General features: G+C 43.6%; 1 protein-coding gene across 5 annotated transcripts in view; it reads right to left on the reverse strand.

The window, feature by feature from the left end:
• The window catches only part of MTMR14 (myotubularin related protein 14), a 78,274-nt gene that overhangs the window by 39,339 nt on the left and 20,159 nt on the right, over window positions 1-18,776 (reverse strand). For all 5 annotated transcript variants that reach the window (XR_015795023.1, XM_088134507.1, XM_088134508.1 and 2 more), the window contains exons 6-13: window positions 18,159-18,281; window positions 17,493-17,566; window positions 15,690-15,760; window positions 14,367-14,441; window positions 4,648-4,714; window positions 1,987-2,072; window positions 1,086-1,162; window positions 699-735 (exon numbers count right to left, since the gene is read on the reverse strand). Coding sequence is in view for 4 of the 5 variants with exons in the window: in XM_088134507.1 (XP_087990633.1) it covers window positions 699-735; window positions 1,086-1,162; window positions 1,987-2,072; window positions 4,648-4,714; window positions 14,367-14,441; window positions 15,690-15,760; window positions 17,493-17,566; window positions 18,159-18,281 (610 nt within the window). In the remaining variant the exon portion in view is untranslated. The remainder of the gene's footprint in view (window positions 1-698; window positions 736-1,085; window positions 1,163-1,986; window positions 2,073-4,647; window positions 4,715-14,366; window positions 14,442-15,689; window positions 15,761-17,492; window positions 17,567-18,158; window positions 18,282-18,776) is intronic.

Here is an 18,776-nt window from a genome sequence, read left to right on the forward strand (position 1 = left end):
AGGGCACAGATGGGCAAGCCAAGTCTAATGTGACACTTGTGCCAGAGGCCGTTTGTTTTTCTCTTTCCCCTAACCCCACTTGCAAGTCTGGAACAGAAGGGACCACAAGCCTGGCTGTGGCATGAAATTGCACAGACTCTCTGTGTGTGCCCTGTTTAGTAAGCTGAGATATCATCACATGCAAGGGGAAGGGCAGGGTATGCATGCTAATAATCTGGCTTATGATGTTCATAAGCAACATACCATGAGGTATTACTTGCTGGAGAGAATAACATCAAGGGTTCATAAAAGCACAGAGTTGGAAGTGGTCCTTCAGGCCATCAAGACCAGCTGTTTGCTCAGTTCAGGAATCCAAAGCAAAATATTTTTAACACATGGCTGTCCAGCCTCTCCCTGAATGGGAGGAGAACTATTGCTGCTAAGCTCTGCTTGTGAGCTTCCTAAAGGTGTCTGGTTGGCCACAATGGAAAGCAGGACGGTGGACTAGATGGATTTTTGGTAAGACCTACTAAGGCTCTTAGTTTCGGCCTTCTTGGTCCAGAATCTAGATACTGTGTACCACCCTGTTAATTTCAGGCGCAGATGAAACTTATACCTTTGATTGTCTCCCCATCCTGCTGACCAGGAAATGCTAAACCAGTATCTTTAGTGTGACCTGGGCACCACTGTTGCTTGGCACTATTCCTAGCGACACTTACTTCCTCTCCTTTGCTGAGCCGATCCGTTAACATGTGCCTGCAGGAGAAAGAGGAGAGTTCGGTATTGACCAAGCATGCTCCATACCACTGTGAAGGTATGCCCACCACATGTGTGCAGACTAACCGGGATGCCTAGAATTCAGGTAGAGATCTAGATCAACCCCAAGGACTGTGGGTCAAGCTCCCACCCCAAAGGGCTGCAGGACAGATGCAGAAAAACCCTGGGGACAGAGATTTTGAAAAGGGTTAATCAAGAGGAATAGAAAAAGCATGTTAAACAGGGGAGCCTCCAACTAAAAAACACTACGTAAGTCAGGCTTGTAAATGCCTGTGCTATTCCCACCACCACCACCTGGTCAAGGCAGGGCTGATCTCCAGTATGCCTACCCAAAGAGGAACCAATCATAAGCCACTGTCAGGTAAAGAATCTCTGCAGGTTCCAGGGATGTGTGGATCAGCCCATCCTAAGGAAAGAAAGACTGAGAATACAGTAGACATTATAACGATTCCCTGCTCTGCACTTCCCTCCTTTGTATACATCAAAACACCAAATGACTCCGGATCTTTGAGAACCAAGAGAGTTTCTTAAGCAAACAAATAAACCACCCCCATTCAAGAAGCCCATCTATTTTATTTCTCTCCAGTGCTGTGCATTTTGCAAGAAACTACACGGCAGTATATAGTTTCAACCCTGGAACCTCCTGAGTTTAATGTTTTGTTTCAAAAAGAAGCTTGTAGTCCTCAGTGTTATAGAGCCAACGTGGTAACATTAGGAAGAGCTTTTTCTACATCCTTTCATAGCTCCTCAGTCCTCAGGATGGTCTCTTGACTCGACATCTCAGTCTTCTTTGGTTTCTTTCCACCACACAAAAGTAAGTTATGCAAATGGAAAAGATCCGTGCAAATTTTATTTAAGTGAGCCCAATCGGTTCATTCGTATTGCAGAATACAAATAAACAGCAGTCTCTGCTCAGAGAAATGGGACGGACAGGGATAGAATTCAAACTCTCAGTTCCTCAAATTAGCCCCAACTTACCATAAAGCCCTGCCTTTTATACAGCAAAGCTGTGTTTCCTGCCAGCAGAATCGGGCACTTTTTAAAAGGCACACCACAAAACCGTAGGGGCCTTGAACTCACCAACCATATTAAAGGGAAAATTAGACCTCTACTTACACACACACACACACACACACACACACACACACACACCTTTCCAAGGCTTTCTCTAGGTTCAGCTGTACCACTCAAGCCGGCTACAGAAACAGGAGTGCGCTTATTGGTACTCACAGCCCACAGGGAGAGCCGCAGAAGAGAGATGAAAAGTGGCGTCCTGTCCCATCCGGATATACAGTGAACCAGGAGCCCACCATCATCTGTGCAAAGCCGGCAGGAAGGGAAAGCAACAGCGGAGGGAAAAAGCTGTGTTACTTGTATGGCATTCTGGATGAAAAGCCCCCCACTGTCCCCAGGCCTCCAGCAGTCTCCAGGGGATAGAGTGGCATATGCTAGGCCAGCTGTACTAGGCAGAGCATCCTCCATACCCTCCCAGAGGAGGTAAGAGCTACAGCAGGCTGGAGGGGAGGAGGACAGCAAGTAACAGGGGAATATGAGAAATATCACCCAGAACAAAGGCTGGCCACGGTATGAATTGTACAAAGGTGTGCAAACCAGTGGTTGCCCACTCTTCCTTTAAGCCAGTGATGGCAAACCTATGACACACATATCAAAGGGGACATGCCACGATGTTTTGGGTGACACGCCAGAGTTCACCAACACCCGACAACAACTATTCTCCCTGTTTGAGTTACTAAAGAAACTGAGTTTGTTTTACTCATATTTCATTTTTGTAATTATCTGACGTTCCTTTATATAATACATAGCACCACACATGACTGGACTGTATTTTTTTTTTAAATGAAGGAATATCTAAAGAATTCTTTCTCTTTTGTTCGGAGGGGGTGATACGCTAGCAGAGTCAAGTTAGGCATTTTCTGAATTTTTGACATACTGAGCCCAAAAGGTTCGCCATCACTGCTTTAAGCGTCTTCCAGCGTCTTCTTTCCATACAGACCTGGAATCCACTGTGAGCTAAGAATCCTTTCGGAAGTGAATAAGGAATAGCAAAGGCCTGCAGCGGAGCCTCCGGTATATCATATGCAAACCCAGTGCCGCAACTCCTTCTCCTTATGATCTGCTGCAGCACCTCCTTCAGTGTTTCAGAATTCCTTTCTACCCTTCTCTTCCACCAAAACCTGAGTCTAAGAGATTCTCCAGAAGAATTAAACTTTTCTGCATTTCAATAAGCGAAGCAAGCATTTTAAGATAGTATGCCTAAATTCCATTTCTTCCTCCCTGTTTTTTAAAAAATGAGATTATCGCTCAATCAACGCTTGAGCCCCAAGGAGCGACTGAATCAACCATTAAACTGAATGGTCTATACGGTTCTTAAACTGTGATAGTTTGATCTCTGCAACACACCTGCACCAGGTGCTTCAGGTCATGAGAGATTCCCTCCAGCCACTGCAAGGCAGTCACAGGTCACACAGTCTAAAACGGCTTATAAAGGATAGGCCTGGGAAGAAGGGAATACACTCCTTTTCAATTCTGCCTTTCTGTACCCAGAGTCCTCCAGATGTTTCAATTTCAACCTCTGTCATGGCTGGGCTGGGTGATGGGAGTTACAGCCAATTCATCTGAAGACCACTGGACTGAAAATAAAGCCTCAGGCACATTTCCATACATCACACTGCGAACTACAAGACCAGGCTACAAGCAAGAAAAATATTCCAGAGAAGACTTGCCTTTATGCATTCTGAAAGGAAGTTCTATAGCCAAGTTTAAAATTGGCAGAGAGCAACAAAAACAACAAATCATCAGTGACACAGATTGAAACCTACTTGGGCAGGTGTTATTTTGGTTGTTTGGGTTATTTATTTATTTTTTTATTATTTGTGCTGGTTTGGGTTTTTTTGGTTTTTTTTTTTTTTCACTGCCCAGAATGACTGTTGTGTGATGGGCAGTCATATAAATTGTTCAAACAGACAAATAAACACTTATTTTCCTACTGTTAAAACAAATGCATACATACATAAATATTTCTTATTTTCATATAAGCCAAATGTCAATTCATTTTTTTTAACAGAATACATGTTGTCCTGATCTGTGTTGTATAGATTTTTTACTGGCAACATAGCAAGTACAGGTAGTCCTCGACATACAACCATTTGTTTAACAACTGTTTGAAGTTATGACGGCACTGAAAAAAGTGACTTATGACTGGTCTTTGCACTAATGATCATTGCAGCCTCCCCACAGTCACGTGATCAAAATTCAGGCGTTTGGCAGCCAGCATGTATTTATGATAGTTGCAGCATCCCAGGATCATGTGATCGCCATTTGCAACCTTCCCAGGGGGCTTCCAACAAGCAAAGTCAATGGAGGAAGCTGGATTCGCTTAATGATCATGTGATTCGCTTAATAACTGTAGCAAAAAGGTCGTAAAATTGGGTATGGCTCACTTAATGACTGCATCACTTAGCGATGGAAGATCTAGTCCCAATTGTGGTCGTAAGTAGAGGAGTACCTGTAAAGGCCCTCTCTTGCACTTATTTTGAGGATAAAGGTCTCAAACAACAGCAGCAACAACAACAAAGCCAGAGCTTGCTGGAGGTTCAGTCAACCATCCAGAATCCTAGGACTGTACAAAACCGATCAAGATAATAGAGTTCTTTAGAATGACAAAAACAAAGAAAATGGGCCATCTCCCCCATACACCACTGTTCAAATTATGTGGGAAAGGAACCCTCCATTAAATCTACTAGTTTCACAATTGATTTCCCAATTTTTGCCCAATTACACCTTCCTTAGTTTTTTTTTAAAAATAATCGCACTGGAGTCAGTTACAAAAATCCCCTGAATCCCTGTTCCACCACAAGAAAAGAGCCTCACCATCACTATTGATAATGGAGATCAGAAGCTTCAGATAGTTCTGTGTCTGCTGTACAAGGTCCCAGTTCTGGGTGGGGAGGGGAGAATGGAAGAGGAGGAGAGAAAGAAAACAGAAAACATGAAGCAACAGGATTCCACCAGAAGACTTTTGTAACCCTGTTTGAGACTTGGTTTCAAAAGCATTTGATCTAAGCTCATCATTTGCTAAGCTACTTGTTTTTCGTACCTGTTGGCTTCTGCAGCAACATCTCAACTCCCACAAAATCAAATTCCCAAGAACAGCTTTCACAGATTCTACCTTTTCCTTTTCAGATGTGCTAGTATTTAGTGACATTTGGTATTTTCACTTGGCATGCATTCCTGGGTAAGACCTATTTTTGCCTACAACAACATTCCTGTGAGGTAGATTGGTCAGAGAGAGTGACGGGCACAAAAGTCCCCAAGGGAGTTTCTGTGGCTGGGGATGAACTAGAACCTGGGTCTCCCCACTCCTAGTCCAACCCCTTCACAACTAAACCCCATTGGCTGTCTTGCTACTGTGCTTCTAGACTTTTAGGGGCATCCCCCTTGTAAGTGCCAGATCAGATTGGCCAAAACCTACACTCATGGGATCATAATCAATAAGGATTGCACACTAATTAAGTCCTAATGCAAGTTATTAGTGAAAGGCTGCCTCCAGACAAAGTAGAATAGGAGATTGGGCATAATCTATGCGGATCTAACTATCCACAAGGGTTGAAGTTCAAAAGGCATCAGTTCTGCTTTTTCAAAAAATCTCAAACAATACTCCTTAGTGTAAAGAAAAACGATTTTTGCTGAAGTTTAGGAACCGAAATAGATTTGGGGGGGATCTAGTGGCCAGAAATGATCCTCATGCTCTCCCAGTCCTTTCTATGCCCTCTTTCAGCAATCCCACTATCTGTAGAAGCTTCTGGCCCACTCTTTTCCTTGTTTAAGCTCATACAGACTGTCATGTTTGCAGCTTGAACAGATGTCACTTGTACATGCTGCTTCTTCTGCCCCTCCCCCCCCCAAATATAGCAGAGGTGAATGTGTTGCAGCTCCAGCAGAAGAGGCACGTTGTGGGTCCTGTTTGTTAAGGAGCTACATCAGGTGGGACCCAGGAGACAGGCTTTTTCTACCGTGGCACCCACCCTGTGGAACATCATTCCCCACCCCACAAGTGAGACTGGCCCCATCCTTGGCAGCCTTCCAGAAGTCCCTCAAAATGTGGCTGTGTCAACAGGCTTGGGGACCTCAAGGATCTGGAGAACTGTTGCAATGGGTACACTGTTCGTAATACAGAAAATGTTCTCTTAGTTTTTCTTAGCAATATGGATGTTTTTATTATGGAATGTCTTAATGTCTGTTTTTATGGTTGTTTTTTATTGTACGCCATCCAGAGTCACGTTTGTGAGATGGGCAGCTATGTGAGAAATAAATAAATATTATCCTTAAAATTACCTTTCAGCTGACAGGGGGATAGGCTGAAATATAATGGACGCTTACTATATTAAAAATAGTCAAAACCTGAAGGAAATTCTTTTATATCTCAGCAGGACCCAAATTCAAATCTCCACTCAAATTTCAACTCTTTTGCTAGAATTTCATTCTGCACTATAGCTCTTTATTCTAAATAGAACATCTCAACCTAAATTTCCTGGGTCTGGGTGATTTTGGGTGGGGGGTGTGGTGGTGGTGGATTTTAAGCACAGGATCTTTGAAACAAGGAAAACGGTAACTGCAAAAAACTGGAGAAGAGGAAAAGGGAGCAGAGCGTCCATATCTGACTCATTACTCAATTGTTCAGGAGAATTAGGTCCCAGAGAATTAGAGAGTGCATGCAAGACTCCTAGAGCTGAGAAAAATCACTCCACAGCTCAATAACAAAGCACTTTCTGAAAGATTGATTAGAGTCTGTGAATATCCTGCTGGGTCCTGACCCACTTCAGCAAAGCCCCCAAAATGGGGAAGCTGCACGGCAAAAATAGGACACGTATGCTGGTAAAAAAAGGGCCTGGTAAACGCAGACAAAAGGGGGGATTTTTCTCTCTGCACCAGGAACAGCATATTTTACAGGTACTATAACTAAAGTGACGTTGCACAATGGCTTTCGTTTGGAACGACCCCAAGTCCTCGCCCTCTTTCTGCTACCACCCAGTTCCAATTCTAGCACCACAAAGTTGGGAGACAGGAAGACGAGATCTTCAGGCCCACAGACGGCATATTTTTTCCCCTTTGGTTAATTTAATACATGCCCTCACCCCATCGGTTCGTGTATTACACCACAAAGGTAGCTCAAGAAGACTGCAGGGTCTGGTCAAACCAAGGCAAGGAAATGAGGAGGGGATCTGCTTTCCATTAAGAAAACAAAGCATCGACAAAGTATGACTGTGTTTTGGGGGCGCCTGTTTTGTTGGTTCTGTGTTGCTTTTAAGATCATTTTAGTCTGGGCTGTCTGTGTTGTTTTATTTATTCATTCATTCACATTTATATAGCCACCCATCTCACATAGTGTCTTATCTGTTTTTATGGATTTGGGGGGGGGGTTATACACCGCCCACAGTCTATTGGAATTAGGCAGCTATAACAAATTTGAATAAATAAATGAATAAACAAATACATCTCCTTTTCTTCCTGGCCTCCTGAACTGAATAAATCTTTGGCATCACACAGGAAGAACGTTTCCAATGGCAAAAGGATAATTTGGCAATGTTTCCAATGGCAAAATACAGAATTTGGCTACCACAAAACTATGTTCTAGAAACCTTTTTTAAAAACACACACAAGTATGTAGTCCTCAGGTCTCATGCAGAACGTTTAAGGGCATCCAGGTGAAGATGGAGAAAGCAGCAGATGCAAGGCAAGGTCTTCTGCTCCCATCCCACTGGCCACGATCCCCAGTACCTTACTGGCAGAAGAGAGTATCTGCAGCTCAGGGTTGAACTGTGGAGTCTTTGGGGTTCTCTGAGCTTGGCTGCTTGTTTGCAGACGCGGAACTGAATACAGAAGCCACTCTGTTTGGACTAGTCAGAACCTCTGCTCCAATGCAATCCCCAGTACTGAAATATCCTTGCTACTTATTTTCGTGTTGCATCAGTGCCCTATTTCAGGGCCAGCTTCAATTTTTGTTAGGGCCTTTGTACCCCACTGTCCTCCCCTAGCGATAGTGGCAGTCAGCAGCACTTTGAGCAGCGTTAGGCAGAGCGTCTGCTACTCTTACAATAACTATTTAAAATTCACCAAACTGCCCCAAAAGAACACTATTTCAGGCACAGGGTTGGAAATTTGAGGGCTGGCAACGGCTTAGCACTGACTAGACTTTTTTTTTTGAAGTGCAAGACCAGTGTTGGGACGCAGACATCTCTCCGAGAATGCTCTGGACTAAACCCAAGTTTGCTTCTGGCCCTCAGTTTCCCATCAATTCTATCCTGTCTTCGCTTCCACAATTCAAACAAAATATCTGTACATTTAGGTAAAGAATATTTCATCCCAATTTAGCCCCAACCACAGCTATTTGTTGGTTTTCAGAACAAATATATCACAGGCAGATTAACTCTCTCCACCCCCACTCCTGTGCCTACAACTGTGTTAGCACCACCTGGCTGCCGAGAAACTGAAAGAAAGCGACTGGCAGGCTACCACGACATTCTCACTGGCAAGAATGTATTTAAAAAAAACCCGAATTAATGGTAAGCTATGCTTAGCAGAATGGAAATGAAACTGCAGGGCATCAGCATGATGTTAAAGGCTATTGCTTTGTCATCTATACATCTTCAGTACTACAACAGAGAGCATCCTACCGATGCTGGGCAGAAATAATTTTTAAAACACTTATTTAAAAATTATTTTTGATCAGAAGACACAATCCACTAAACAATATTGCTACCAAAGGGCACTGATTTTAAGTTCCAGATCTTCCTCTCTCCTTTTCAAGAATGGGCAGGTGATTCTGAGAAACCAGCATACGGTATCAGCAAAGGAATCTTTTTAAAAAATTTTATTTATTTATTTATATATTTAATTTATATATCAAATTTATATGGACGCCCATCTAACGAAAAGTGACTCTGGGCGGCGTACGAGGTCATAAATGGTAAACATATAAAAATCAGTCATTATTAAAAAACAAGGCATAAGAGAGAACAGATGTTAAGAGCAATAATGGAGCCACCTCAAGGTTTCACTGGTCCCCTGGGATCGCCAGGCCTAATGACACAGCCAGGTCTCAAGGGACATCTGGAAAATTAACAGGGAAGTGCCCCCTCCTGGGGCCCGCCAAATGTAGTCCCCTAACAGACGGGACCTGCAGCCTCTTGTACCAGATCTGATGGGACGGGCAGATGTAATCGGGGAAAGGCGGTCCCTCAAATAACCCGGCCCCATGCCATGGAGGGCTTCAACAGTCAAAACCAGCACCTTGAATTGGACCCAGAAGCAGACTGGCAACCAATGCAGCTCACAGAGCAGAGGTGTAGCATGTGCTGTTCTAGAGGCACACATAATTGTCCGCACCACTGCATTCTGCACCAGCTGAAGCTTCCAGATACTCTTCAAGGGCAGCCCCATGTAGACCACTTGTTCCCTTTAAGCAGGGGTTCTCAAAGTACAGCCCGTCAGGGTCATTTATCCGGCCCACCCGCCTGATTGGCCGCCGCTGCTGTCTGTCAGAAGTGGGAGTGTCAGGGCTGTGTCGGGAGCTGCAGGCGATGATACCTACATGACAGGTATGCCAGGTCCAGAGGCTCTCCTCCTCTCCTCAAACTATAGTCTGGCCCCCCGACATTCTGAGGGACCGTGAACTGGCCCCCTGTTTAAAAAGTTTCAGGACCCCTGCCTTTAAGCAAAATTAACTCAACAGATCCTTAAGTAACCCAGTTAAGTGACTAGAGAAAAGGCAGCTAAGCAGGTAAAATAACTTTTAGAAAAGAAAGTGAACCTAACCACTGCCTGCTTAACAACAGAGCATGAAGACCCACCAGTTTTGCACAGCACGAGATTTCTGCTCCATCTGAAAGGCAATTGTAAGTGCTAAAAATCTAGCAAGTCACCACTTCCCCCTCTGAGTTTCCTGCACTGATACTGTAGTAGATTCCTATTATAATTTTCAGAACATGAGAAAGAGCATTTTGCCACACTTGGAACACAAAAAGCAACACCAGGAAAGACTAGGACAAAAATAAAGCACACACTGCTTGGAGAGCGACAGCCGTAAAGCTTTATGCATTAGTGAGGTGGCAGAGAGGGTTGGCAAAAATACCTCATTTTAGGATGAGTAAGCATGGCAGTCACAAGAGAAAATGTAGAATGAGAAGTTCCATCAAAGGTGAGAGGGCGTTGGAAAGAATGAAAGTCTTGGTATTTTAGTTGATTTCAGAAGTGGACAGAAACAAAGTGAGATTAGCAGAATCCTGAGAGGAATTCCAGTTCCACAGATGGCTGGGAAAAATCATAGCAATTTGCAAGGATAGATTGCTCTGTTTAAGCCATGATCTACCACTACAGCAAAGCCTCGAGCAAGGCTTTTTGAATATAGTCCAGAGAACTTGAAGTATGACTTGGTCCAAAGTTTGTGTCTCATTTCCAGGGAGAAGATAAAGGATAGGGGAACCTCTCCCCTTCCAAATATGGATGAACTATACATCTCAGCATCCCTCACTATATTGACTGATGCCCTCAGGAGCTGCAGTTAAGCAATGCACAGAATTGTCACATCCTTCACCTCTAGGTTAGATAAGCAGTTCTCCCCACCCTACCCAAACCAAGTACAGTGGTACCTCGAGTCACGAACTTAATTCATTCCGTGACTCTGGTCGCGACCCGAATCAAATTTTCCCATAAGGTTCAATGTAAATACGGTTAATCCGTTCTGACCCCTACGAATTTGGTCGCCAACCGATTTTGGTCACGACCCGAATCAAATTTTCCCATAAGGTTCAATGTAAATATGGTAATCTGTTCTGACCCCTACGAATTTGGTCACCAACCGATTTTGGTCGCGACCCGAATCAAATTTTCCCATAAGGTTCAATGTAAATACAGTTAATCTGTTCTGAACCATGTTTTTTTTTTTAAAACCACAAAAATATGACACAAAGTACAGTACAGTACACTATGAAGAGAGAGAACGCTAACCTTGCTTGAGGCGTGGAGGACAGGAAGGCGGGTGGGGAGGCGGTTATTGCTTGGAGGGAGAGTCCCCCTCCCTACAGGAAGCCACCACCACGTGGCACGGCAGGGAAAATGGCCGCAGACCCTGTTCATCACCCGATGTGGAGTTCGTGAACGGAAGCCAAATTTTGCGAACGGTGCTGTTCGTGACCCGAATTGGTCGTGAACAGAAGCGTTCGTGACCCGAGGTACCACTGTATGTCTCTTTTTTTCTCCTTAAATCTATTCCTTATTCCACAGGCAGTGTTTTCAGCTTAGTCCAGGCAGAAACAAAACGAACTGCAAATCTATAAACCTGTTTAATTCTGCTGCTGTTATATTTTCTAGTATTTTGTATTACGGATGGGCTTTTCTATTAGTTTAAGGTATTTTAATGATCAATATTATTTTGTAAAAAAACCTTGCAAGCTACTTGTGGATATACTTCTAGAAATGCAAGCTGCAATTTGATTAATAAATTGCCACCCTCATCTAAAAAAAACATATATGTAAATTTGATATATATCACTGAGTAGCAGGTACAGGAGATACAGTGGGGCAAAAAAGTATTTAGTCAGCCACCACTTGTGCAAGTTCTCCGACTTAAAAAGATGAGAGAGGCCTGTAATTTTCATCATAGGTATACCTCAACTATGAGAGACAAAATGGGGGGAAAAATCCAGAAAATCACATTGTCTGATTTTTAAAGAATTTATTTGCAAATCATGGTGGAAAATAAGTATTTGGTCAATATCAAAAGTTCATCTCAATACTTTGTTATATATCCTTTGCTGGCAATGACAGAGGTCAAACATTTTCTGTAAGTCTTCACAAGGTTTTCACACACTGTTGCTGGTATTTTGGCCCATTCCTCCATGCAGATCTCCTCTAGAGCAGTGATGTTTTGGGGCTGTCGCTGGGCAACACGGACTTTCAACTCCCTCCAAAGGTTTTCCATGGGGTTGAGATCTGGAGACTGGCTAGGCCACTCCAGGACCTTGAAATGCTTCTTACGAAGCCACTCCTTCGTTGCCCGGGCGGTGTGTTTGGGATCATTGTCATGCTGAAAGACTCAACCACGTTTCATCTTCAATGCTCTTGCTGATGGAAGGAGGTATTCACTCAAAATCTCACAATACATGGCCCCATTCATTCTTTCCTTTACACGGATCAGTCGTCCTGGTCCCTTTGCAGAAAAACAGCCCCAAAGCATGATGTTTCCACCCCCATGCTTCACAGTAGGAATGGTGTTCTTTGGATGCAACTCAGCATTCTCTCTCCTCCAAACATGACGAGTTGAGTTTAGACCAAAACGTTCTACTTTGGTTTCATCTGACCATATGACATTCTCCCAATCCTCTTCTGGATCATCCAAATGCTCTCTAGCAAACTTCAGACAGGCCCAGACATGTACTGGCTTAAGCAGGGGGACACATCTGGCACTGCAGGATTTGAGTCCCTGGCGGCATAGTGTGTTACTGATGGTAGCCTTTGTTACTTTGGTCCCAGCTCTCTGCAGGTCATTCACTAGCCCCCCCCCCCGTGTGGTTCTGGGATTTTTGCTCACCATTCTTGTGATCATTTTGACCCCACAGGGTGAGATCTTGCATGGAGCCCTAGATCAAGGGAGATTATCAGTGATCTTCTATGTCTTCCATTTTCTAATTATTGCTCCCACAGTTGATTTCTTCACACCAAGCTGCTTGCCTATTGCAGATTCAGTCTTCCCAGCCTGGTGCAGGTCTACAATTTTGTTTCTAGTGTCCTTCAACAGCTCTTTGGTCTTGGCCATAGTGAAGTTTGGAGTGTGACTGTTTGAGGTTGTGGACAGGTGTCTTTTATACTGATAACAAGATCAAACAGGTGCCATTACTACAGGTAACAAGTGGAGGACAGAGGAGCCTCTTAAAGAAGTAGTTACACGTCTGTGAGAGCCAGACATCTTGCTTGTTTGTAGGTGACCAAATACTTATTTTCCACCATGATTTGCAAATAAATTCTTTAAAAATCAGACAATATGATTTTCTGGATTTGTTTTCTCATTTTGTCTCTCATAGTTGAGGTATACCTATGATGAAAATTACAGGCCTCTCTCATCTTTTTAAGTGGGAGAACTTGCACAATTGGTGGCTGACTAAATACTTTTTTGCCCCACTGTACTATAAAGAAAATAATTCCCTTCATGACACTGTTTTATGTATTATATCAATTTATATAGCCACCCATCTTGCAACTGTGATTCTGGATGGCAAACACCAGATTAAAAAACAGAACAAGAATCAGAACAAATAACAATACAGAACAATAGCACAATGGCACACGAGGATAATCAAGTTCGAACCTCAAAACTCAAGCATGTCAATAAAAAACACAATGACAGGCTCATCCAACATGCAGGCCCCATGCCTGGGGGAACATCTAGGTTTTCAAGGATTCATGAAATGCCAGCAGGGTTGGGGCAAAAGGAATCTTGGGGGGTATGTTGTTCCAAAGGACGGGTGCCACAAAAGGGAAGGCCCACTTCCTAGGTCCCAGCAGATCACACTGCTTAATAGATGGGACCTGAAACATGCCTACCCTGCTGGATCTAGAATGCCTGGATCAGGCAGAAACAAGGAGACAGGGACAGTCCTGCAAATAATCTAGCCCCATGTAATTGGCTTTATAGATGGTAACTGGTACCTTGAATTATACTTGGAAGCCTACTGGAAGCCAATGCAGCTCACGGAGCAGTGGTATAACATGGGCATACCAAGGATTCCCATAACTACCTACGCCATCACATTCTGGACCAACTGCAGTTTCCAAGTAGTCTACAAGGGCAGCTCCATGTAGCCCACATTGCAGCAATCCATGTGGGAGGTGACCAAGGCATGAATGACCAAGAGCAAAGCCCCTTGATCTAAGAAAGGGCACAACTGGCTCATAAGATGAATCTGTGCAAAAGCCCTCCTGGCCACAACTGCCACCTGTTCCTCAAACAGGATCTGCAAGATCAGGAGGACCCTCAAATTGCACACCAGTTCTATCTGGAGCAGTGAGAACTAAAGGATGAAAATCTTTAGATACAAGCATCCAGCTGATCACTGCTGAAACAAGTGCAGCAATCCACCAGGAACTTTATGTGGATTCACTTGGCAATTTAACAAATCACTCTTTTTGCCCAATATGCTGCTTGGCATAGCAAATAAACTTGAAAGAACACGGAAGTTCTATAAATGAATGTAACCAGATTAAGCTTCCCAAGTAAGAAAATGCTGGGGAACCCCAAAAACAGCCTGCTCCATAGAGAACAAGAAAGGTATAACAAAATAAATATGTACGGTTTTACAAAGTTGTCTGAAAAACTAAGAAGCAGAGGATAAGGCATGAACTCTCAAATTTTGGACCCTGTAACTCAAGCATGAATCCAGACAGCCACTCCAGACACTAACCCTAACATAAGACAAGTCCTGGATCAAATGAATACAAGGTAGAAGCCACTGCCAACCTCAACCCAGGGAACAGCTGGGAAGCCCTACAGTTTGTCATTGCAAGAAAGCTAATTGCATTAAGATGCCCCTTCTTACCTGATATTCACTCCAGTCGATGTTCAATGGCTGGGTAAGAGAGACTGGGATACTTAGGGGAGCATCTACATAATCCTGCAAACAAATAGGAATATTCATTCCTTCAATAACTGGATGGTGTGACAAAGCTAGGCTTAGAAAATATTAAAAACAGGATAGTATAATTTGCTTTTGTATCACTCCTGTAATACAAAATTATATACCAGTCAGGGAAATCCAACTCTGTCAGTCAAGCTCTGTGCATATTTTACTGCAAAGATATCCCTCTGAACTGCCATGGAACTTCCTCCCAAGTCCACTGGAATCTTAGTTCTGCCTTAGCATAGCAGAACGATGACTGTCCTGGTGAGCCAAGGGAAATGCAGAACGCTCATGTTCCTCAGTGGCTAAGTTATCTTCCATTCTCCCCAGGGATTCTTCTTGGCACTGATTGTTCTGGTCACCTAAACAAGGGATGGCCATCCAACAATGTCTTGTACGTCTGCTGGTTTGGACAGAAATAATGGTTTACCTGTACTATGTTTCTTACGTGCAAGCCATGTGATTGCCAACTTTTCCCCTTCACAGGCAAGAAGGAAACCCTTCTTGTGGTATGTTTTCAAAAGAACTTCTCAGAGGGAAAGGTCTGATACAGATGATGATGGAGGAGGAAAAGGAAGCTGGGGAAGGCTGAAAATACCTAGTTCTCTGTCAGCAGCAAATACAGGAGTGGGGCGGGTAGCAACCTGACAGACACTGCCTAGAACAAGTGAGGCTAAGCGGAGCTGCATTTTTTGTGTTTCTGAGAGACTAAGGGTTGTATGGGAGGAGTGATGATGCTAAACTGGTGGTGCCACATCACAGAGATTGTATGGAATCTTTAGAACGGACTTGATGTGTTGAAAACCTCAAGTCCGTTCTAAAGATTCCATACAGTTATTACCTACTTCAAAACCATGTGAATGTGTGCTATTTTCAGCAGTTGCATCAACAACCATCAACATCACAACAGGGAAGTCCAGGAACTAGACAGGGCCCACAGGTGCAGGGGGCCTATCTGTCCTAGAGGCCTCTTGGGTTCATGCAAGGCTAACCTTATGTTAGGCAAAGCAACATGGTCCATTCAGGTGGCAGATGCAGAGTTTTCCTATCCATCTAAGCTGGCATCTACACTGGTTGCTGGCCAGGTCAGGCTTCCTTGACTAGCTGCTTTCTTCCAACATAGCAGGACGCTGACTAGCCAGTTGAAACAAGCCTCTCCAAAGTGTTCTTATAGATTCCTAGTTTAGATACACCCTACTCAAACAGCATTAGAGTGAGCCTGCTTTGCTGCCTGGCCCATACCTGCTTCCAGTTAAAAACCAGTCCTTCTGCTGTGTAATCGCGCTCTTTGTACTCCTTGAAAAATTCGCAGCCTGTGCAGGAAGAAAAAGGGGGATGGAGAGAAAGAAGAATGGAAGGAATGTCAGCACTCCTGCAGAGGTAAAGAGGTTCCTCCTCAGGAATCACAGATCCCAGAATAAGCCAAGTGTCAGAGCCACAGCTTGGCTCTCATTAGGTGTTAGAGCAGTGTTTTTCAAACTTGGCAATTTTAAGATGTGTGGACTTCAACTCCCAGAATTCTGGGAGTTGAAGTCCACACATCTTAAATCTGCTGAGTTTGAGAAACACTGTGTTAGGGCAACTATCAGTCTGGTCTGGACAACAGCACCCTCTTGCAACAAGACAGGCAAGCGAGCCATGATGAACAACTCTCAGCTGGTAAGCAAGAGCCTGAACCAGCCAAATGCTTAAGGAGCTTATTTTCAGCTCTGCCTCCATAGCTGATTCCAGAGATCAACCTGCAGTTCTCCAGCTATTAACATCCATCCTGAAGTTGGTACTCTGAAATTCTGACACAGAGCTGATTGTCCAGGAAAACCATCCTGGGGAAATTCTCAACTCTCGCCTGCTCCAGCCAATGCCAGAAGAAGGCTGCCTGGCTGGGAATGTAATTCTGGGACATGGCAGATCCCCAACCCCTGGCCTAAATCATATGCTCCTAGACTGTTTTATTCAACCCCCAGACAGGATTCATGGTACAATAATGCCTCTGAACAGAGAAGCATAAGTACAGGGGGTTTGGCTTTCTGCTCCAATGCTGGGCAAAGCTTTTTTTTTTTTAAACTACTTTGAAAAATAAAATAGAAAAGTTTCAGTTACATAAAGTTAGATATGGCAATGGACAGGTGGAACTAGGAAGAAACAGGTTTGGGTTATATGAAATGCATGTTTATAGAATCACACCATTTTGATTCTCTCTCCTACACACACAGACCCAGGTAGCGCCTAAATGGATTCAGAGAGGAAAAACATTGTCATTTTAAAAAAAAAACCCTCCAACCCAGTTACTTGGTAATTTCAAAATCGTGTTCTGGAAGGGGAATTCATCCATGGCTTGATGCAATTTTAATTGGAATACTTCCTCTGAGGGCTCTCATCCATTAAAAGACAACAAGTGGCTATGTGCTCATTCTCCCAACGTAACACCTCCCAAGGAACATCTCATAATGCATAAGGACTTTCCAGGTCAGTATTTCTTAGCCAGAATTTCCTGGCAGCGCTTACCTCCTTGGGCTGTGATTCACTGTAGCGAGATAAGCTTTGGAAATAGCCAAGAGGAAAGGGGAAACCCATTTTCATCATAGCACTGAGAAGCCAAATTAAATCCTCCAGTTGCAGACATATATTATCCCAGCCCACCACACCAATTTTCAACATCACCGATTTCTAATGAAATGCTGAACAGGCTTTCAAAAGGAATGGAAAAGAAAAGGCAATCCACACCCCACATCTGAAATAAATATTGTCCGATACAATTATTACATATCTTTTGATGAAGGAATCTTTAACTTGGGGAGCACTTTTGGAAGCAAACAAAAGGAGCTCTTCAATCAGGTGAAAAGTTGCAACATACTGTTCCTGATGAACAGTGGATAAGTTGCAGTAAGATCCCAGAATGCAACTTCACATGAAGATTAAATCGGCACCTTCTGGCCTTCCACCTCTTTAAGTTTCTAGCGCATGCTCTATTTCCCAGTTTATCTTATGAGCAGCAAAGTCAGTGATTTTGCTACAGCCCAAGTTTAATATATTACTCCCACCTACCTGGGTACGGGATAGAAAGGAGAGTGAAGTCAGCATAGCGCTGGGCTTTATCCACTTTCTCAGAAGAAGTCACACTGAAAGAGAAATGGAAATGCACTGTGGGTGTGTGGGTGTGAAATCTTTTGGTAATATTTAGCAAAGGCAGGCTAACATTAGGGAGCCACTTCACCACACCTAGAAATCCCTGGGGTCTATTCTTTCTTACATTTGCAGAGCTTAACTACAGTATTCTGGCTCTTAACAATTAAGGCTTTAAGATAGCCTTTGCGGTTAGTTCTCACTCTTGACTTTCTAAACAAATGTGGCATTTATTTCTATGACATGGAGGATACAGCAGAAAAAATACAAGATACCATCACTGGGAATCTTAGCTTCTTATTTTATTTCTCTCCCACCCTTCCTCCACAGACCTCAGGGCAACAATGAGGATCCCATCCTGCCTTTTATCCTCACAAATTAGCTGAGCAGCAGCAATTTGCCCACTGTCATCAAATGAGGTTTGTGGTGCAATAAGGATTTGAATCTAGCTGTCACTGAGGCCTAAGTCCAGCTCTTTGATTACTACATTATACTGGTTGTAGTATAATGAATGTAGTAAACATTCAGCTGGAATGCTGCTTAAAATTTGCCCGCAGCAACCGGAGCACGGCATGCGCTGGTGCTTACTTCAGGCCAAACTTTACTTTTTTGTTCTCCACCATCAAGTCACAGATGTATGCAACCGACAGATACCGCAAGAGCTTGATGTCGTGACCTCGGACTTTGTCAAAGAGTTGTGAGTCTGCATTTCTGAAATGAAGGAAAAATGAGGCTTAGCATTCCATTATGGGGAATCAAAGATATTAGGAAGCCTTACACATCAGAACAGCCAGAATGCTCTGTGGGGGCCAAGATCATGATCCCTTTGAAAGTCCCATTCATTTCAAGATGGTCTGTGCAAGGTAGGTTCCCCAAGAGATGGCATCCAGCTCAGAACTAAAACATTTGAAGTCCTCTGTGTAAATGGGTGAAAAGAAGTTCTCAAGAGCTGATGAGAAAGCCATGCTAATAAACACAATGATCCCGGAAAATTTTATTGGTTTGGATACAAAGGCTCCCCAATTCACCTCTCAGATTGGAGCATTTTTGTACCAGTTGCTGGGAAGTCCAAAAAGCTCCTCAGTCCCTTCAAAGAATCACCACCTCCAGAATCAGATTAGAGGGAAAGCCAGGCTACTTAAATTAAGTGATGATGAAGCACATCAACTCCCAGAATGCATGCTGTCCCGCATTCAGGGAATAAGC

Source organism: Python bivittatus, unplaced genomic scaffold (assembly GCF_059951505.1).
Source record: "Python bivittatus isolate LINGU-HERP-01145 unplaced genomic scaffold, Pbiv_v1 ctg000080_np1212, whole genome shotgun sequence".
Classification (NCBI taxonomy): Eukaryota; Metazoa; Chordata; class Lepidosauria; order Squamata; family Pythonidae; genus Python; species Python bivittatus.